This window comes from Chionomys nivalis, chromosome 6 (genome assembly GCF_950005125.1).
Source record: "Chionomys nivalis chromosome 6, mChiNiv1.1, whole genome shotgun sequence".
In the NCBI taxonomy this organism is placed as follows: Eukaryota; Metazoa; Chordata; class Mammalia; order Rodentia; family Cricetidae; genus Chionomys; species Chionomys nivalis.
Window position 1 is genome coordinate 54,569,321 of NC_080091.1, and position 23,252 is coordinate 54,592,572.

General features: G+C 40.2%; 1 protein-coding gene and 1 pseudogene across 1 annotated transcript in view; one reads left to right on the forward strand and one right to left on the reverse strand.

Annotated features, from left to right (window-relative positions):
* The window catches only part of LOC130876340 (enolase-like), a 46,061-nt pseudogene extending 40,364 nt beyond the window's left edge, over positions 1-5,697 (reverse strand).
* A 6,952-nt stretch (positions 5,698-12,649) lies between these two features.
* Positions 12,650-23,252, forward strand: part of LOC130876461 (cytosolic beta-glucosidase) — a 119,653-nt gene continuing 109,050 nt past the window's right edge. Inside the window, exon 1 of the mRNA XM_057773013.1 lies at positions 12,650-12,707. Coding sequence (XP_057628996.1) covers positions 12,650-12,707 — 58 coding nt within the window. The remainder of the gene's footprint in view (positions 12,708-23,252) is intronic.

Sequence of the window (23,252 nt, forward strand, 5' to 3'; positions counted from 1 at the left end):
AGCGCCCCTCAAAAACCCACCTTGATCCCTTCTGAGGGTTTTGGCCCCAGCAATTTAGCCACTTCCTTCTAGGACGGACTTTTAACATTTAAACGGAATTTGTCTGATTAAAGCGATTCTTACGTTCAGAGAGGTTTTAAGTGAAAGACGACTAAAGATGTTTTAAGCAACTGCTGAGGGGCATACCCAAGACATTGGAAACACAAGCGGGGAACTCCCACTCGCTGCGAACTTAAAAGGTAAGTTCTATAGTTAGTGGAAAGTAAGTTAAAAGTTAGCCAAACTAAGAGAAAACCAAGTCTGAGGCAGAACCGACAAAGAATTTGGAAGATGAGAGATTTAAATAGAGGAGAACAACAAAGTACAAAGCCAAATTCCCAAGCTGAAAGCAGATGTGAGCTAAACCCTTGTGTGTGAACAGAGGGAGAAAGGAAAGTTCCATTTAAGCATGGCTGACTTCCGGAATCTCTTCTCGAAGCTTGAACTTCCAGAACAATCTGTGGCTTACATGGAGCAGACGGCAGGTAAATTATATTGGATGGAGGCAGTCCATCTGGAGCTTTTAAGTCTGGATGAACTTCTTTTGACTGGGAAAACAGAAGAGTCTACTGGAAAGAAGGTAAGTTGAAATCTACATGACACGCAAAGAAACTTTAGTCAGCTCAACATAGAGGCAGGCGGCATATAGCAGGTGGGGAGAGACTCGAATGTCATCGCAGACCTGGGGCAGCCTCTAAGCCTGGATCCAAGATGGAAAATTCCGAGCAGGGTCTAGATCTCCACACGTTTCGAAACTAAATTTCTTTTCAATCTGCATTATCTGAATTGCTTTTTTTGCCTGGGGATGTAGCTCGGTTTGTAGAGTGCTTGCCTAGCTAGAACAGAGTTCTGGGTTCAGTCCCCAGCGTCTTGGAAAACTGGGTATGGTGACTCATACCCATGATCCGGGTATTGAGAAGGTAAAGGCAAAGGGTGTCAAGAGCTGGAGCTCAATCTCATCTGTCTAGTGATGTCAAGGTTAGCCTGAGTAGAAGAGACCCTATGTCAAATAAACTGATAAAATAAAACTGCTTTATTATTTATAAAATTGTTCCTTTTCGTTTTTATTTTATATTGTTTTTGCCCCAGTTCCCCTCTTTCATGTCTCCGTTTTAGAATGTGGGTCTCTGAAATACCACTTTGTTTACTGTGGGCAGAAAACCCTTTTGAAGTCCCAAACTCTGACTCTATGTGAGATTAATAATCAAAGATCCTCTCAATGTGTAAACACCTGTAGGATTTAAACAGATTAGCTACAGTCTAGTCCCGAGGCATACCACACACCTGCTCATTGCCACAAATGGTCTGTAAATAAAACCAGTTCGTCCTCTAGAGCAAGATCTTTGAACGTGAGCATTTTTTTTTCCCTTTTAACCACAGTGCTGAGAGAGCTGTGCCTTCTTACATTTTGCCCCCTAGGCGCCTACTTGCCTCACCCTAATCCCAGCTCAGTTTAACATGTCTTCAGATACTCTGTCAGAACATAAGACGTGGATTGTGTTGGGAAAAGTGTATTACTAAGAGGGTGACCTGAGTTTCCACCTCTGGTCTGTGGGAATAATATGTCTGATGAGTCTGAATCACATAGAGAAGAGGCATGGGGCCTCTGGCAGCTGCACTGGGAACACTCTCCCGTGGTGTGCTACTGTTGGAACTTGATCGCACAGCTGTGGGTGTTTGTTGGAAGGCCCTCAAAGGGAATTCCGAGGCTCTGCCTCCACTCACTGCCTTTTAGAATTAGATCTCTAAACACAGGAGTTGCTGTTGGAGAGGGTGTGGTGATTGCTCGTATGCCATTGTTGGGTTCAGCCTGTCAACACCTTGAAGAGTAAACCATTTTTTTTGTTGTTGTTGTTTTGAAAATTACTTACTAGTGAATCTTTTATGTAGCAGTATGGTAGTTGTCTTTGTTTCCTGTGTGAAATGTTGAGTGATATAATGCTGTTGTTTTGTGTTTCCTTTATGCTGGACCTGAAAGACTGTGCAATCTTGAATGAATGAATGTAACTAATGTAACGGAACTGGCCAGAGCTGCCACCCATCAGCTCACAAACACCTTCACTTTCAGTTTGATAATCTGGGCCAGAATTAAATAAAGGTAAATAAAAACCTGAAGTTCACTTATTGGGAGGGTGTTCTAGATAGCTTTTAAATTTTTGTATTTTACTCTGTCAGTGTTTTGCCTGCACATATGTCTGTGCACCATTTAGATGTCTGACACCCAGGGAAACAAGAAGAGGGCACCTGGAACTGGAGTTACAAACAGTTGTGACCTGCTATGTAAGTGCTGGGGATTGAATTCAGGCCTCCGAAAGAGCAGGCAGTGCTCCTCACTGCTGGGTAATTTCTTCAGCCCCTGCCCTTAGTCAGTCTAGAGCATCCATTGAAGGATCGCACCTATTTTTTGTGCGGTGATGTCTTAGGTTGTTAATTGATGACAGAAGGGCCAGCCCACTCTGGATGCTACTGTTTCCTGGGTCGGTGGGGCTGGGATATAGAAGAAAGTGAGACAGTCCTGTGCCATGAGCTAGCAAGTAAGCAGCATTGTCTGGGGGTCCTGCGGTAACTCTGGCTGTAAAGAGAGTTCTTGATCAGAGGTAATGCTTTGTGGAACAGAAAATAACCCCGCCTCCAACTTTCTGCCCTGACTTCTTCCAGTGGTGGACTGTGACCTTGAAATATAGCCAAATAAATCCTTTCCTCCTAGAAGTTCCTTTTGGTCATTGTGTTGGTCACAGCAACAGAATGAAAACAGAACAGAAGGAATGTAGGTTATAACCCCCCCGCCCCATAAGACACACACAGACACACACACACACACACACACACACACACACACACACACTCCTCCACTTTCATGTGTCTATACTCAATTATGAACATCTACTCAAAACACAGGCTTAAGCAGATAGTAAATATATCACATGTGCTCGACTGACCCTTGAATGACATTGAGGTTAGGAATGCCAACTGCTGAAAGTAGCGGAAAGTTCAATTATAAACTTGAATTATATGCCTTTCTAGGAACTTAACTCAGTAGGCTGCTATTGACCAAAAGCTTTATGGACAACAAAAACAGTCATTGAACAGGTATTGTATCTGCTGTTCATTGAAAACCATGTGAAGATTGTGAGAGATCGCTTTTTGCTGTGACATACAGTTTCTTGGAAGAAGAACAGCTCATGAGGAGGCAGTCTGTGTCATGGGGTGTTTTCGATAGATGCTCACAACACTTGCTGCCTCTGCAATAGCAACAGTAAGAGACAGAAATGATCACACCATATAGTGCACCCTGTAGTTAGTTTTATAATATGTGGCTACATCTGGACTTCTGTCTCATTTTTTGATTGTGATGGTACCTGTATTTCTATAGGCGACTTGTGGTGGCTATTCTTGGTTGTCAATATGACTGACTAGATCTAGAACTAACTAAAACTCAAGTGACTGAGTATACCTGTTAGAGATATTTCTTAACTAAATCATTTGAGTTGGGAAGACTTACCTTTAATCTGCATCTTTAGAGGTGGGAGGATTCATCTTTTGTAGAGGGAGCTGCGGGCCTCTTCCCACAGCCCGGGTCCTGGCCGCCTGGCTAGCTTATGCCCTGAAATAACAACATACAAACTGTATCCTTTTAAACACTGCTTGGCCCATTAGCTCTAGCCCTTACTGGCTAATTCTCATATCTCGATCAATCCATCTCTAATAATTTGTGTAGCACTAGTCTTACCGGGAAAGATTCAGCATGTCTGACCTGGTGGCTTGTTTGATTGCGTCTGCCTGAGAGGAGCTGCCCTGCATCTGAGCTCACTTCCTCTTCCTCCCAGCATTCTATTCTGTTTACTCCACCCACCTAAAGGTTGGCCAATCAAATAGGCCAAGGCAGTTTCTTTATTAGCCAATGACCTTCCTCCATCAATCTTTTTATCTAGGATTCAACTTCCCGTGGCATCCTCTATAAAGGACGTGGGAAAAGGATGTTAATACTGTTTGCCTGCAATTCCTCACTTGTGCTAGCAAGTTTGTTCTTTCTTTAGGATTCTAGCACATACTCAAGACCAGCAAAGACATCCAGACTCATGGACTGAACAACTGCTGCGTTCTTGGACTTTACATTGGTAGACAGCCATTGTTAGATTACCTGGATCACAGCCTATTACATTTGCCATGAGAATCCTGACTAATACATGGGTATTGATGGATTTTAACCTTTTACAATAGATCAATATAAGTTGCATGGTAATAGTGATAAAGGAAATTTTGTTTATACAGTTTATTTTGTTTGTTTCTTGAGACAGGGTTTCTCTGTGGCTTTGGAGCCTGTCCTGGAACTAGCTCTTGTAGACCAGGCTGGTCTCGAACTCACAGAGATCCACCCGCCTCTGCCTGTCGAGTGCTGGGATTAAAGGCGTGCGCCACCACCGCCCTGCTGTTTATACAGTTTTTATGTTATATACATGCCTACATTTTTCAGTGTTTCAAAGTTGTGCAGGTCATCTGTAAGCTTTTTCACATTATAGGAAATCTTCAAAATAAAACCAATGACCCTGAAACGAAAACTATTCATATCTAAGTAAAATCATGGCATTGAAATGCATGTTGTTCATGGTTAGCTAAATAATTATAAGCATAAAGTACACACACACACACACAGTTTGAATCACAGTTTGAAAATTTTGTTTGTAAGAAACAGAAAACTCAACTCAGAAAGCTCTGAATCATAAAGGAAATCCATGGATCATCCAGTGGTCTCTTTTTCATTGTCCTGTATGTTCCAAAGCTGGCCCTCTTTATGTCTATGAAATGTCTGTGAAGAGGAACACTTCTTCACTGAAGTGTAGTGGTAATGGTATGCCAAACAAACAAACAAACAAACAAACACCAAAACCCAGCTTCAGTGGGAAATGTCTTTCAGGAACAGGTGGACTTCTCTGGCATCTCAATGTTTGAATTGGATGTCAAGCCCATGTCAGATCCAATCCCTATAACCAAGGAAATGAGAAATGGAGATGGACATAAATGAGTCCCTGGAGATAGTGAGGTTTTGGATGGGACACTATATCAGTTTTCCTAGAAGCATTCAGGTTGCACAGAGCAAGCAAAAGTCAGATCCTGTTACCAAGAGACAGGTTAACTGAATCTAGGGTAACCTAGCTGACTAAATGTCTTTGTCCTCTGCTCCTAGAAATGAACCTACATTCACCACAATAATCAGAATTCTCATAATTGGCAATTATCATTACTGGTTTTCTTCCTCCAACCATATTTTGACAGACTCTGAGAAACTAAGAATATCATTATAACTAATTTGGCCATGCATTTCCATGCATGAGAAACTGGTATTATCACAGTCAGTCTATGTAATTCCAGCCTAAAGCAATAAAGTTGATGCTTGAGATAGCCTGGAAGATCTTATGGAAAACAGATTCACAATTACAATTAGAATTATTGAAAAATGAGGAATAGCACACGGTTAATAGGGGTCACTGGGGCTGCTTAGAAAACACGTTCATACCGGTGTGCTTCTTGGATTGACCAGATCATGCAGAAGATCAGCATGACTAATGTACTGCACCAACAGCTCTAGGTCTCTCCCTGTCTTCCTTCTTACCTCACTGTGTTCTCTACCACTTTCTTCTTCATTTCTTTTTCACCCATGATACTATCTCACTGATAAAGACCCACTGCTGGAGGATGCAACTTCAACCTTAAGACACACCCCTACACTCTGTGTGTGTGTGCATGTGTGTATGTGTGTGAAATCTAGTTATGATTCAGATTATGTATTAGCATCTCCCTGACTGTGGTGGTTTAGTAAAACAAAAATGTATTATTATTAATAGGGTAGTACTAAGGTTGCTTGGGCAGCCAACACAGTCTTACTCCATACTATAGTAAAAGTCTTCTGCCCAGACATTGCTGAAACTTTGACATTTTCCAGTAGAGCCTGTGTCTCTAGCCAAAGGATGAAAGGGGAATGAATGGTGACCCATACATGAGTCATGAGTCATTGTGTACTGAAGCAGGACAGAAGCCCTGTACACTAATCCCGCCTGACAGTGCTGCCCGGGACTCAGTCCTGGGGCCATGCACGTGCCAGAGAACTGACAGATGATGCTGGAGAGTGGGTCCAGATGGAAACGGAGATGATTGCATTTGATGTCGAGACACCTTTGCCATAAACAGACAAATTAATGTTCACTAGCAATCCCCTCTCCTGCTAATATACACAGAATGGAAAAGTACATATATAAGAATGGAAAAATTCAACTTCTGAACCTCAGCAATTCCAGTAAAGAGGTCAAGATTTATGAGGACAAACCTTCATTTTTAAAAAAGGCAGTTTATTTCACAATCCAGGAAGAGATTTTTTCTTTTCTTCTTCTCACATATACTACATTCTGGCCACAGTTTCTCCTCCCTGCATTCCTCCCATTCCCTCCTCCAACCTTCTTTCCCACCCCAGATCACTCTTCCTCGGGAAATAGAATTTTGGGGGAAGGGGAAAGAATATGATCAAAATACATTGCATGAAAAAACAATTTAAAGACAATAAAAATCAAACATAAATTATTTAATTTTTTGAACCTTATATGGTAGAGAATTTATTTATTTGTTATGAGCCGAATGTAAACTGTTCCCCCACAGGCTCACATGCCTCAATACCTGGTCCCAAGATGGAGGTCCTATTTTGGAAGAATTTAGAATCTTCTGGATATAGAGCCTACTTGGCAGAGTAGGGAAACAGGAGACAAGACACAAAGGTTATTAATCTGGCCATCCCAGGCTCTAGCCAGATTTCTCTCTGCTTCTTAATCTGTAGAAATGAAAAGAGAATATGCTTATAGCCCATGCCTGCTCAGACCAAGCTTCTCTGATGGCTGTATCTCCTTACGCCATGAACCTAAATAAATTCTCCTTCCTGAAGTCTCATAAGAAAGTGACTCACAAGTTCCCAGCATTTCCCAGGGCACAGAGTGCTCTTAGTTACCATCATGCGGTTGGTGGTCTGATGAGCAGGAGGGAGGACAGCAGGATCTGAGAGATTAATGTGAGATTGTGATTCAGTCAATAGTTTAGCACTGTAGCCCAACAGTGGAGCATGAGCAAGGGCTGAGTTTGTTCCTAGCACTATAAAAACCAAAACCAACCCCAAACACCCCACCCCCAACAGATTCCGTGGCCAAAAGATTATGTACGGACTACAGTGGGTCCTGACTGTGGGTATCTTGATATTAACCAATAGGGAGAAAAATTGGGAGGTGGAGAATAGGATCATTAGAGATCTTTGAAAAAGATTGTTCTTTATAAAGCCTAAATCATGAAATGAGGTGGAGGGGATCTAAATGGCAGCAAATTTCAGTTATTCTTTCTGGATGAAGTTGTTGAAGTGGGAGCGGCGGGGCTGCACCCGGCCGCCCGCATGGCTTTACCCGAAATAATTACACGGAAACTGTATTCTTTTAATCACTGCCTGGCCCATTAGTTCCAGCCTCTTATTGGCTAGCTCTTACATTTTGATCTAACCCATTTCTAATATTCTGTGTAGCACCACGAGCTGGCTTACCAGGAAAGATCTTAACCTGCATCTGTCTGGAGTGAGAGAATCATGGTGACTCACTAACTCGGCCTCGTTCTCCCAGCATTCTGTTCTGTCTACACTGCCTACCTGATTTTCTGTCCTATTAAAGGGCTAAGGCAGTTTCTTTATTTAACCAATGAAATTAACTCCTCCATTAGAAGTAGTGGAGTCTGATGAGTTCTTTTCTTGCAAAGAAAGTAGAGGAGGAATGTTGCTTGCTGGCTCACTCCACTTTTGCCCCCATTCATCAACTATTACGTTAATTTTGAAAAATTTTGTTAAGGTCTTAGTAGATTTCTTTAATTAGTGCATCCACTTGTTTGACTTTTCTATATTTTTGTTAGTTCTTTTTGTACAGTAAGACTCTAATTTTTTTCAGACATTTCGGCTCTCTCTGTAATATTGGATTCCACTCTAGGGGAGTTGGCGATAGTGCATGAATGGCAGTTGTGCCATATGCTTTGTGATGCTTTGTTATATTTTACAGATCCATTGAAATGAATTTGTTTTGAATTCCTCTTCTTCTGTGCCTATGGGATATTTTGCTTTCTGTGACTATTCTTAGAGGACTATCTGCATGAAATTTAGCTAGGGTACTGGTTAAACTTAGTGTTAATTACTGAATGGGTTCTAACGTGATCTAGTTTTGGTTCTGTGTAAACAGGACCAATGGAAAGGCATTCCATGCTCCTCCTTGATTGGCAGAATTAAATTAATACTGTAAAAATTGCTGCACTATCAAAATTGACTTATGAATTTAATCCAATACCTGTGAAAATTAAAGTATTATATTTCATAGGTTTAGAGCACAATACAAGGATTCATACAGAGAAAAAGAAAGATCATGAATAGCCAAAGAAATTGTAATTAGTCAGAACACTACTGGATATATTTCAATATCCAACCTCAAATTATACTATAGTGTTATAGTCATAAAGACAGCCATCAATTGGCATGAAAATAAAAAAAAATGATCAGCATAGTAGAGGACCTGGAAGTAAAATGCCAAAGGTATGTCTGCTTAATTTTTGACAAAGAAAGCAAACACACACACTGGGGAAAAACAGTTTGTTCAACACATACTGCGTCAAATTGGATTTCTGTCCATAGGAGAATGATATAGATTCTTATATCTTACCTTGTACAAAAAAAAAAAAAAGAAAGAAAGAAAATGGACCAAAGATCCTAATTTAAAACCAGAAACTTGTAGAATAAAATACAGGGAATACTCTTTAAGAGACTAGGAAAGGAAATAACTTTCTAAATAGAACATCAACACAGGAACTAATTCTAAGTTTTGGTAGATGGAATCACATGAAACTCAGAAGTTTCCGTACAGCAAATCATCAGAGTTAACAGATAGCCCACAGAATGGGAGGATATTTTTACCAGCCATACTCCAGATAAGGGGCTAATGTCTCGGATTTAAAGATTTGTAGAAAATAAATACCAAGAAAGTAAAACTGTCAACCAAATCAATAAACAAACTGAATAGGCAGATTTTTTTTAAATAAAAGCAACAGAAGTGACCATTAATTATTCTAAAAGTGTTCAATATCCACAGTCATCAAGGAAATAAAATTTGAAGCTATTTTGAGATACTATCTTATTCCAGTCAGAAGAGTTATCATCAACTAACCTAACAACAAATGTTTGAGAGGCTGTGGAGAGAAAGGAGCCATTACCCACTATTGGTGTGAGTGAAAAATTAATACAGCCATTAAATAAACCAATTTGAAGATTTCTCAAAAAAGTGAAAACAGAACTACCATATAGCCCAACTATTTCACTCCTGGGCATATAGCCAGAGCACCCTAGACCCTATCATAGAAATATTTGTACCCTGTATTTATTTCTGTTTTATTCATTATAGCAAAGAATTGGAAACAACCTACTTGTTCATATATAGATGAATGGATAATGAGAATGTGAGGTATATATATATATATCATATGTAGCTTTAGAGTTGAATATCATTCTTATATATGTAAATAATATCCAGTGCTTAAAAATATAATTTCCCAAATTGCTTGAAAATAAATGGACTTAGAATGTATGATATTAAATGAGGTCACCCAATCTCAGAAAGAAGAAAAAGATATACTCTCTCTTATATGCATAATCTATCCAATAACATTTGTGTATATATAGACACATATACATAAATATGTGTGTATACATGCATATAAACAAACATTTATGTGGGTACAGATAGCATGTAGAAAAGAGAACGATGAGGGGCGAGGAAGAATTGAATACAGCCAATGAACGTGAGTTGTGAAAGAGGAAAGAAAACAAGTGAGTTTTCTGTTCCAAGTCTCTTATGGGTTTTCCATCCTCTGGCATGGTAAGTACATAAAGCTATTTTTTTCTTTTTTGATTTTTTTGAATACAGGGTTTCTCTGTAGCTTTGGAGCCTGTCTTGGAACTAGCTCTTGTAGACCAGACTGGCTTAGAACTCACAGAGATCCATCTGCCTCTGCCTCTGAAGCACTGGGATTAAAGGCGTGCGCCACCACCACCCGACTCCACAGCTGTTTCAAATGGACACTCTAACTGTATAGAAGTTCATTGAGCTGCATACTCTTTGCATCTGGTTAATTTGAGTGTGTGTATTTTTTTTTAATTTATAACAATTTCTTTGACAAAATTTCAAAGTCAAAACACAAAAGAAAGTAGAGGAATTGAGCAATTCTTGCTTCTCTAAGATGTAGCTGAAAATTCATGTTTTAGAGCCACAGAAATCACTAGGGAAATTTCTAAAAGCAAGAAGGATAGAGGGCTTGTGGGTAGCAATGTAAGGCAGTAGAAGATGGGGAGGAAGAAAGTACTGTGAAGTCTATAGGTTTGTGTGTGTGTGTGTCTGTATCTGTGCGTGTGTGCATGCATGCGTGCGTGTGTGCTTTCCTCTGAGTACATGTGTGGAGGCCAGAAGTTAACTCTGTATAACTTTTTGGGATGGTATATCTTACCTTTTGAGACAGTTTCGCTCACTAAACCATGATCGTACAGGTATCTCTGTAGTAGGATATAGTGGTCTTTGGGAGTATACTGAGTAAAGGCCGAATACGTTGACCATTCCTCAGCTTGTACATGGATGCTGGGAATTCACACTCAGGTCCCCAAGCCTGCATAATAAATACTTTGCCCATTGAGTCATCTCTCCAGGTCTACAGTTCCTAAAGTATGATTCACGGGCTTGCTGAAATTCCCATTTCCATTTAGGACTCCATAAGGTCAAAATTATTTTAATAACCATATTAATATGTGATTTTCTTCCTTATGCTTCTATGAATATACACTGGATTTTTCAAGAGGTAGCACACTGCATAAGAAGTAAAAGTGTATCTAGTTGTTTCAACTAGACAACCATAATGGTGACTTGAAAAAAATGTAAAATATTCACTTTTCTTACTATAATTTTGAATTATGTTTTTCCAGATAAATATATTATCTATATCAACAGTCTTTTCATTATTATTTTTTTGAGATAGAGTCTCAATATGTAGCACAGGCTGGCTTGGAATTCACTGTGTAGCTTTGTCTGCCTGGAGACATTCTATTCTTGTGCTTCAGTCTCCTGAGTGCAGGGATTATAGGCAGGGTCCACCATTCCCAGTTTTCATTACTTTAAGTGATGTAAATAATAAACAGTTTCAAAAGTTTTCAGGTTCAATTTCTAATGCAGTATATAGCCATATATATCCCACATTAAAGAAAAAGCACTTTAAAACCTCAGTTATGTTTGCGAGTATTTAGTTGTTGATACTGAAAAGCGATGGACTGATCTGTGGGATGATGAACCAGAACTGAGAAAAAAAAAAGATAATTCTGAGGTTTGGGAGTAAATAACTTTAGAGACTGTGGAACGCAGAGAAGTATGTTGTTCTGTCTGGAGAAGAACCCTGGAAAAGCCTAAGGAGTTAGCAAGGACTGTTGCACACCGAGAACATTAAGATATTCCATTTTCCATTTTAACCCATTTGTGAGCCTGAATAATTGCAACACTGCCATCTAGTGCTCCATAATGAAAACGTTTAACCCCCGCCCCCAAAATTGGTTTATACAGATTGTTCCAGACTGGATTAAATAGCTCCATCTGCATTGCTCATGTGTATGTATCCAGTTCTGTAATTTTAAATGTCTTAAGGGGTCTTCTCATCTTCCGTGTATATTTAATGCTTCTTTCTTCTTAGGGTTAGGATTTCCACTGATCCCTCCTTCCACTCTTTGTATTCCTGTCCTTGTGCAGGGACCGGTAACTTTCCTGTGCTCAACTCCTTTCTCCACAAGAATGTTTCAAAAATAAGTTTTTAATCGTGGATTCTGTTGGCTTAAAGAAAAGCTGCAATGTTAGTTTCGAGAGTCCCAAAGGACACCCCTTCTATCTTGTCTCCCTGTTAGCAGCAACCTACATCACTAGAGCCCATCCAAGCTCTATCCAATAGCATAAATGTCCCACATTTAGACAGACAGCTACACAGTTTCAGAAATAGAGGCCTGGGGAGCAGAGAGGCAGTCCCAGGGGGAAAAGAAAAGACAGGCTGTGTAAAGCTTGGGGCTTCAATTGTCAGCACCCTTTTCCATAACCATACCAGGAGCCAGAAAGTCATAAACCAATGCCTTCACCCTCCTACTTGCCCCCCCCCCACATGTACACACAAATGGACTGGGAGGAACGCTCTTGGAGAATTATATAACTTAGAAGCCATGCCCATGCAAAATAATGAACTATCAGGTATAAACATTAACTTGGTTAGAACTTGGGCGATGCAAGTCTCTTAAGAACAAGGGAGAGCTGGGTCAAGAAAGTCTAATCCTTATCTTGGACAGCAGGATTGGAGTCTTGTCACAGTGTGGCCACTTGAGTGGGGTCACCCTACTGCTCTTCTTCCATTTGTGTCTGTGTCTGACACTCTGGTCTGGGGTGAGAGGTCACCAGTCTTTACTGCTCAATTCCCCTGGCTGAAGTCCAGACCTCCCTGTAAGCCCCTGTTATTCGAGGGTGACAATTATATCTCTGCAGTCATGGCTTTTCCTGTGGGGTTCGGATGGGGAGCAGCCACTGCCGCTTATCAAGTAGAAGGTAGGAGAAGATGCTTCTCCCTTGTTGGGGCTGGAATGGATGCTTTTGGTGGGTTCTGTATTCCTGGGGAGGAGGGTAGAGTGTTGAACAGGCAAAAGCAGAAGAAAGATGAAAACTATAAACAAAACTGTCCCCTTTTAGATAAAAGAGACAGAAGAGGCTGCAAATCCCCTCTCCTTCCTCAGATAGAAGGAGTGGTGGGTGAGGTATAAGGGTGGGATTTTGTTGCCTTGCAGTCCGTCCCAGTGACTTGAGAAGTCAGTTTACATCGGATCCGCTGCTTTCCTGACTGACTTCCTGAACAAGTTTGCCAAGTGTTTAGAAAGGAAGGTTTTCTCCCACTGGCTAGAAGAGTGTTGAATAAATTCCTCCCAATAGCTCTTCATTAGCTGGTAAACATGCTCTGCTCTGTTCCAAGTGAGGCAAAGCTAAGTATTACCTTGAACATGTCACCTCTTTCCTGGGTTTGGTCCTAAGAGAGGAATAATGAACTATCAGGTATAAATGCTACGTCCACATGTGCTTGGTGGCTTGGTGTCTTGTTGTCTCTACACTAGTCTCCACCCTCACCAGATGAACATTATCCCCACCCCTGACACATACATGATCTATTCACCTGTAAAATAGAAAACAAGTATCCTCTTGTCTTAACCAAGAAATGAAGAATTCTTTTCTTTTCTCCTCCTCCTCTTCCTCTTCCTCCTCCCTCTCCCTCTCCTCCTTCTTCTCTCTCTCTCTCTCTCTCTCTCTCTCTCTCTCTCTCTCTCTCTCTCTCTCTCTCTCTCTCTTTCAATACAGGGTTTCTCTGTGCAACAGCCTTGGCTGTACTGGAACTCACTCTGATCAGGCTGCCCTTGAACTCACAGAGATCTGCCTGCCTCTGCCTCCTGAGTGCTGGGATTAAAGGCGTGTGTCAGCACTGCCTGGCAGAATAAAGAATTCATAACAGCTACCACAGTGGAAATATTTATTTGGTTATAGAAGCATATGGTGAAACCCTGGGTTAACCAAAGGTAAAATGTTTCTTATAACTTTCTATGATTGCTGTAACAAATAATACCAAGCTGTGCTGCTTAAGCAACTAAAATTGGTTCTCTGACAGTTCCATAGGCTAGTACTGGCCATTTGAAGGTGCAATTAGCTACATTGTACTGGAGTAGGATCTACTGTAACTCATCCACTATAACTTATGTCCTCATACAAAGAAGTCTGGACACTGAATGAGACCCATAGGAATACCTTGTAATGCCAGGCAAGCATGCCTTTAATCCCAGCACTTGGAATTTGGATGTCTATGAGTTCGAGGCCAGCCAGGTCTACAGAGTAAATTCCAGGATAGCCAAGGCTGCAGAGAGAAATTCTGTTTCAACAAACAAACAGACAAACATCCAGAGATCCCACAAAGCAAACAAATAAAATAACAAAACAAAACTCATGTGACAATAAAGAGGGAAATGAGAGTGACACAGCTGTAAACTAAGAAACCCCGAGAATCAGTGGCCACCACCAGGGACTGAGGAAGGGGTGAGAAAGGCTCATAGTTAAGGCCCCAGTGGCAGCAGGGCTCTGCTGACCCTTTGAGTTTGAGTTGCTCATTTGTGAAAAGGGGACAGAGATCAGATTTCTGATTTCTACTCACTGTCTGGGTCTTCCTTATAAAAAGCTAGTATTTAAATAGAAACAGGTCAGTCAGTGAAGTAATTTCTGAGTGTGTGCTGGACTGCCTTGCTTATAGGTTGCCGGAGGAGTCACGTGGAAGACTGGAGACTACACAGGAGCTGTGGAATGAGTGTCATTTCACCTAAAGCTTAAAGGATGAGGAGGGAGCCTTTTGAATGGGGGACATCTTCTAGGCAAAGTGACAGAGGACAGGCTCATCTCTGCACCAACAAGGCTGCTTTTGGTCTCTAGTATTTACTGCTATCTTCCAGATGTGTAAAGGAGAACTCTTGCTGTGATTGCCGTATACAAGGCATCTCGATGGGAGGATGAGAGCTAGGACTTAAGTGTTTTTGAAAGAATGTCTGAGGATGCTCTGGTCAGCAGGGATTCCAGTGCATATCTTCCCTGAATGGTGTCTTTGCTTTTAGATAAATTTTTACAAGGTCAGGTGGATTACAGAAAGACCCACGCCTAGTTGAGGCTTATATATGTAGTCAGAGCTGCTGAGGGAGGGAGACACTGTTTTCTTTAGACACAAGTCACCTGATAGGTTTCCCATGACCTAGTGGTCATCCCTGCAATCCCTGAACTCTTGTATATATGACTGACACTGACAACTCAGTAGGAGCTATATAAGTATCTGATACAGACACACACACACACACACACACACACACACACACACACACATATATATTAGAAAAGGACATGAATTTAAGGGCAATATAGGTAGCTAGCAGAAAGGAGAAATGGATATGAGCAATATACATTACACCTTACTGTGATTTTTTAAAAAAGAATAAAAAAACCCCACCTTTTTTATAAATGAAAATACTCTTAAGTTAGGTTGTAGTTCATGTACTTCTAAGCTAGATTTCAATTCTCTTTGAATCTAAAAACCTTGGGGTGAAATTTTGTTGATTTTAAGTCTGCCTTCCTTGTTAACCTCTTAGTTATGAAAGCTAAACCTTGACCATGGGTACCATTGTAATGAACTTGTTTCAGTATCCAGTATTAACTGCATGATTCTTTATGTCTTAACAATTATTTTATTTTATTTTATGTGTGTGAGTGTTTGGCCTGCATGACATATGTGCACAAGCCCCATGCATGCCTGGTGCCCAGGAAGGTAAGAGGAAGAGAACACTTGGATTCCCCGGAACTGAAGAATCAGGTGATTGTAAGCCACCATGTGGGTGCTGGGAACTGAAACCCCACCCTGTCCAAGAATAGCAAGTGCTATTCTTGAATCATCAATGAATATTCTTTCAAGCTCCCCTGTGCTCTCCTCTCCACGTTTTTGCTATTTTAACTACAGTGAGGTTGCTTGTTGTACCAAGGAAACTGCATTTGAGATTCTTGTGGAGATACAATGTAATTGGGGAGAATATTGTGGTGGACATTAGGAAAATGAGGTAAGAAATTAAAATACTCTTTTTTTTTTTATCAAGAATGTCTATTAAAAAACCTTATCAAACTCAAAATAACTAAAAGTTTAGGCAATAAAGATAGTCCATCTGGTCCTAGTGTTTGGCGCATGATGACAATTAAGACTCATAGTCAACACAAAAATGATCTTATCAAAATGTTATCTATTTTTGCAATTACTCTGACAATACAGCTGTAGTCCACCTAAAGAACTAAAAGTACAGTCTGAGACTTGTTTTCCCAAGGACATCTTCTTTAAAAAAAAAAAAAGAGTTGATATTTTATGCCTATGGATGCTTTACCTGATTATACATCAGTATACCATATGTGTGCTTGGTGTTCATGGAGGCTAAAAGAAGGCATCAGATCCTATGGAACTGGAGTTACAGTTATAAGCTGCCCTGTAGGGGGTCGGAATTGAGCCTAAGTCCTTAGGAAGAGAAGCCAGTACTATTAACCATTAAGTCCCAAAAGATATTGCCTTGAGGAGTATAGTTGCATTTAACTGAGTTATTTTATTTAGGTCTTTCCCCCCTAAATTCTGTCTAGTAAAAAGTTGTTCAGACAAGGCTAAAGATCTCAAAAAAAAAGCCAAGTCTATAAAGCTCAAATGTGAACAAGAACTCACTCATAACCCCACACCCTGCAAAATATCAATGGATTGGATGTGTCCTTCAAAATGGTGCTTGGTGCTCCTGAACTTTTTGCATATGTAGATCAGATCTCACCTCTGACGACATCTGTTAAAAGGAAAACTTTAGAGAAACTGATTTTAGTTGATTTTAGGGTTTATTTGAGCAAGGAAATGATTTATGAATTGGTTTGTTCCGCGAACTATTCAAGATTTAAAAAAAAAAAACTTAGAATAACAAGGGTAGACGAAATACTAATTTTTCAATTTCCTAAACTGTAGACTATGAAACTAGCCAGGTTTCTCTATAGGTGTTTTCTGGGTGAGCATATGTTCTGTCCAGTCCTCAGCCTGTTACCTTTATTCAGTCGCTGGTGTGAGCAGTCAGTATTTAAAGACAGAAAAAGGAAGCACTGAGCAGAAAGAGCCTAGTAATAACTCCACATTTGCCTAATTTGGATGTCTGAGTAGGTAGCAGCTTGTGACTGGCTAAGTTCTTGGCTAATATGATTGTCTAAGATTCAGGTACTTGTCACAAGTACACACTCCTTAGTTAGCTCTCATCTATGTATATATTAAGTAAGGTTACAATTAAATATGTAGAGGAACAGTTCCAGACAAAATTAGCATTCTTCACCTTGTAAAATGGGGAAATAGTATAGCATCTATTACAGAACAACTACGTATTAAGTGTTCTGTGCTAATATGTCTTCTAGATATAATATTCGTATTTAGAGGCACCACAGAAGGATTGATGGGATGACCCACTATAGAACTCTATAGATAACTTGGCATAAACACACAATAAATTTTATAAGTGTACAGAGTTTCAATCACCAACATCCAGTTCCACTGAGGACCTGGGGCTACCTTAGCTAGTCTATCCTATCCTTCTGTCTGTCTGAAGACAGTCTTTCCCATGCTCTTCTGCACTGAATATGTTAAGATCTTGGTTTGTAGCCCCTAATCGGTTATTGTGTGTTAACTCTCTATCAACAGCTTCTAGGCTGGGAACCTTGACCAATGTGCTCTGTCCAGTCCTCATCCTGTTACCTCTATTCAGTCACTGAATGACTTTTCTGTGCTTTCTTGTTTCTACTTTAGAAGTGCTGGGTATGAATTTTACTTTAAACACTTCTTAGCACAACAAGGGCAGGCAAAATACTCATTTCTCCGTTGCCTTAATTGTAGAACATGAAACTAGCTAGGTTCACTCTATAGATGCTGTCTGGGTCAGCATATGTAATTGCAGCACAAGAATGCCTAGTGCATGGTGCTCATTAACGCTAACACAGATGCTTACCTTAACAGCAAAGCTATCACACCCCAGTCTGTGCTGGTGCACAGAGCACCATCATCTGCCTTATTTAGTGGGAATTCCCATATCTGCTTTGACTATAAGTTACATACTACCCACTCCTTTCATGCTCTCCACTGTGTGTAAGAGAGAGCGTGCTTGGCCTTCTCTTCTACCACTGTTTTAATTACGGATGCAGGAAGTACACACCTTGGATCAACACAGTCCAAGTGTAAAAGCAGAGGTCAGCTGGTCTCTTTTTTTGCTTGGAAAATCTTGGAATTTTTGTTATATTTCAGCATATGGGACCTTTGAAAGTCACACCATTGACAAAAAAAAAAAAGGGCTGAGTGACAATGTGCTTGTAAGAACAATTTAGCAATTCAATGGTTTTGTTCTGAATCATCACCATGTATCTATTTTTCAACATTTTTTTAAAACATGATTTTCTAAGTAAGTGTATTTGTCTTTGCTCTTTTGGGGTCTCTGAGGGATTATTACACTCAAAACTGAGATATTGTGGCTCTTTCATTTGGAACAGAGGGCAGTGTCAGAATCTTTGCAAGTGGGGCCAACCAACCTCGAAGCACAGGGCCTGGCCTTGTCCTCAGCCTTCTCAATATACCCATGACTTGCTTATGTATTTCACTAGAACCATGGCCTTCCTCCTGTGCCTCTTAGTCCTTCTGCCTCTCTTCTGGCCACTTCACTGTTTACGGTTCTAAAGAAGAGTTTAATGTTTATTATATAATGGTTTGCTGTGCAGTGCCTTGGGCCTTTTGGAGGAAGGCACAATATAAATCTCATAAATAAATAATAAATAAGTGGTATAAGCAGGAGGAAAATTATGTGTTTTAGGTGAGTTGTAAAGAACATTGCACGGCCTATAAAATGTATTTGCTGGAGTAAAGAGACAGGGAAGAAAATGCAGACAATCATTTTACATACAGAAGTGAGGCTTGCCATCATTTTTAAGCATAGAAAACTTGCCAAGAGTTTTAACCCTTTGTGAGGCTGATTGTATTCTTTTGGGCTTAGATGACAGGTAAGAAACAAAACTAGGAGGCAGTTCAGTGATGTGTCCATTTCTTCTATATGCCCTAGAGGAATTGTGAACATGACATTAGAACCTGATTCTATGGCTCTTAGAAGCTTGTAACTCTGAGTGATTTTGGAGAAGGCTCTTAAGGGGTGAGTGTGTTCTGTAAAACCCCACAAGTCCTTAGCAGAGTCCAAACTACACCATTAAGGCTCCCTAATGGGGCTGGGGTTTGTGGCTCTGAAGGAGGCAAAGGACTCTGCTTTATGAGTGTCATTACGAGCTTTCTATGCTGCACTTGGTACCTGTGTTGTGTTTCCTTTTGATTTAACTGTAACGTTGGCTTCATGGTTGCAGAAACTGGTGTTCATCTTTGACTATTTCTTGTTTTAATTTATCAAAGATGGAATTCTACAGACAGGAGATTTGAAGTTATGTTTACATTTAAAAAGCAGGAGAATGAACAGGGCCGGTATATGAGTCGGATTTAGGTCATGTTTATGACCATTCTATACTGACTGTTTCTTTCCCCCTCCTTTTAAAAACTCAGTGAGTCCACACTTGAGACACATTTCACTTACCCGCTGTAAATGCTAGCACAAACTTTGCTTCCTGTTTGCTTTTTCTGCTCATCCAAATCCGACTATTTGTCATGGTTCCCATTTTCTACTAATTTGGATTAAAGATCATATGTGGGATTAGGAAAGTGGCCACTCCTGTATTTTTTTTTTTTTTTCTGGAACAATCCTTGCTAGATAGATCTTCATTCAGGTCACCTAAGAAAGAAAAAGGGAAACAAAATTCAAGTGTTTGCCTCTTGTTGCATCAGGAAAATGAAGAAGAGAAGAATTTTCATGTGATCTCTACTATAGTTTAACTAATAAATGTTGTTTCTGTCAGATCATCTTTTACTTTTCTGTTGCTGTAACAAAACACCTGACAGGAGCACTTTAATTTGTGAAAGTTTTGTTTCAGATCATGGTTTCAGAGAGATGTCAGTCCACCATGGTGGAGAAAGCATAGTTGCAGCAGTTAAGGTGGAGTTAGTATGGCACTTGACCAGGAAGCAGACAGAGTGCTCGATGGGAACCAGGGGCACGTATTACCCTCAAAGACGGGCACCTACTGATGTGCTTCGATCAGTCCCACTTCCTAAATATACCACAGTCAAAAAAAAACCAAAAACCCGAACAACAACAACAAAAAACAAAACAAAATGAAACTACAAAAAAAAAAAAAAACCCAACAACCCAAAACAACAAGAAAACACCGGTAGCTGGGGCCTGAAAGTTCAAAACATGAGCTGGTGGGGCCTGTTTCAGATTTACACTATGACATATTCTTCATTTCACTCTTCTGCTCTTAAATTTGAGATCCACAAAAATCTCAAATTACTGATTTTTTTGTTCATACCATAATATTGACAATGGAAAAAAGTGGAAGTTTGGGCAATGGCTTTCAAATGTGTATCAGTGGCTGTCCACAAGCCAGATGCAAACAGCAGGTGTAGACCAGGAGACATAGTTGGAGGGCAGGGAGGGGAAGCTACTGGGTCAGTGCTTATGATGGCGGTTGCCTTTCAGCTTTGGGATGAAATGACTGACCCCTCAGGAGCCCTTTAGGCCTTACTTATCGACGATGCAGCATTGAATCATGAGCACACAAGGCTCTACGGACAGACTATACAGCACTGAATTCTAGCTTCTAAGAACCACAGGTGTCTCTGCTGCAAAACTGCTTATCTGGTGTAATACGATGCCTACTTTTCTCCCTTCCCCTTTGCTTATTTCATTGTAGGAACATCGGAGACTCTTGACAGTTTATAATTCTTCTCTGGGTTACTTTCCTCAACCTTTTCATTTAAATACATGTCCTTTAACTATATTAGGAATTTAGCTGCATTCACTCTACATTCCCAGCTCCTCTATTAAATATTTAGTTTTAACAATCAGTTTTATAATTTTTAGGAACAGATTACTTAGTTGCCTTCTTTTTTTTTTTTTTTTAAAATAAAGTCATGCTTTGTTTCCTGAACACTATTATTCTTATAGCCCTTTAATGTTGCTAGTGTAAAAATTAAATTCTCAATCTAGCAGCCATGCTTTTGGGTATTTATCCTCATATTTGAAATAAGTTTGTTGGAGAGAAAACTTCACTTTCATGTTCATTGCAATGTTTTCCATCAGTCCAGTGTAGAATCAACCTGTACTCACCAATAGATGAATAGCCAGGAAAGCATGGTGTAGACACACAATAAAACATCATGCAACCTTACAAAGGACAAGAAAAAACAAAACAAAACACAAACCACTTTTGTCAGCAGGGGTAAAAATGGACAACACTACACTCAATTAAAAAAAAAAACAGCTAATGAAAGAGAATGCTGCGTGTTCTCACACCCTGTGGGATCAACCAAACCATTAGGAGGGGAGAGGGATGGCTGCAGAGGGTTAAGAGTAAGGGGACTGAGACTATAATGGTGAAAAACTTGAGGACTTAGGCAGGATTAGAGGATTAGCACAGGCTTACATATAGTGTGGCAAAAGGAGTTGAAGACTGAGAGCTGCACATTTAAAATTGCCAAGAACCTACATCTCAAAGTTCTGTGATGAAAAATTTGAGTATGTGAGGGAATATTTAGCTGGTTCATCAATGAAATAGCCATAGATCATAGTATCACTTTATAGTCCACAAATATATGTAATTATAGCCAGTTCATTTGCAAAAGATGAAGCAGAAAAAAAAGATTTTTAAAAAAGAAGATAAAAAGAAGAAAGAGAAGAAAAAGGAAAACCCCTAAGAAACAGTTAAAGGAAAACAAAACAAAATCTTTTTTTTTTGTTAATTTATCATTTTTTGAGACTTTTTTTTTTGTGAAGAATTACCTTTTATTGTTGGCCTTTTTTTTTTCTTGCTGATTTTTTTTATTAATTAATTAATTTAATTATTAAAGATTTCTGCCTCTTCCCCGCCACCACCTCCCGTTCCCTCCCCCTCCCCCAATCAAGTCTTCCTTCCTCCTCAGCCCAAAGAGTAAGCAGGTTTCTCTGCCCTGTGGGAGGTCCAAGGACCACCCACCTCCATCCAGGTCTATTAAGGTGAGCATCCAAACTACCTGGGCTCCCACAAAGCCATTACATGCAATAGGATCAAGAACCCATTGCCATTGTTCTTCAGTTCTCAGTAGTCCTCATTGTCCATTATGTTCAGCGAGACCGGTTTTGTCCCATGCTTTTTCAGTCCCCGGCCAGCTGGCCTTGGTGAGTTCCCGATAGATCATCCCCATTGCCTCAGTGTGTGGGTGCACGGAGAAAGGGGCACTCTCATCCATTGCTGGTGGGAATGCAAACTTGTGCAACCACTTTGGAAAGCAGTGTGGCGGTTTCTCAGGAAAGTCGGGTTCAACCTACCTCTTGACCCAGCAATACCACTATTGGGAATATACCCAAGAGATGCCCAAACATACAACAAAAGTATATGCTCAACTATGTTCATAGCAGCATTGTTTGTAATTGCCAGAACCTGGAAACAACCTAGATGTCCTTCAATGGAAGAATGGATGAAGAAAGTATGGAATATATACATATTAGAGTACTACTCAGCAGTAAAAAACAATGACTTCTTGAATTTTGCATACAAATGGACGGAAATTGAAAACACTATCCTGAGTGAGGTAAGCCAGACCCAAAAAGAGGAACATGGGATATACTCACTCATATTTGGTTTCTAGCCATAAATAAAGGACATTGAGACTATAATTCGTGACTCTAGAGAAGCTAAATAAGAAGGTGAACCCAAAGAAAAACATATAAGCATCCCCCTGAATATTAACCTTCATCAGGCGATGAAAGAAGACAGAGACAGAGACCAACATTGGAGCACTGGACTGAAGTCTCACAATCCAAAGGAGGAGCAGAAGGAGAGTGAGCACGAGCAAGGAACTCAGGACGGCGAGGGGTGCACCCACACACTGAGGCAATGGGGATGATCTATCGGGAGACTTTTTTTTTTTTAAGACGTAGTTTTGCTGTGTAGTGCAGGCTAGTTTGAAATCTGGTGCTTCGAACTCATGGTCCTTCTGGCTCAGGCTCCTGAATGCTGGAGTTATAGGTGTGGACCATAGTATAATACCTTCCTATTCTTCTTTAGTTTGGTTCTTTCATGTTGGTTGTTTTCATCCAGTGCCTGAAGATCTTAAAACACTTATGAATAAACTAATATGCTGATTAATAGTAGCAACATATTTAGACTTTTTTTTAAGCTAGATTGATATCAATCAGAACAGGGATGCCTGAAAGGGAGCAGAGTTCTGCTTGTTAGCTGAGGAGTTGACAGTCAGTCCTCACAGAATGGACGATGTGTGTGTAGGGGCTAGCCAATATAGAGATCATCAAACGTGAAGGCTTTAAAAGTCTGTGTTTGCCTTTGTGCTGCTCTCTCTCTCTCTCTCTCTCTCTCTCTCTCTCTCTCTCTCTCTCTCTTTCTCTC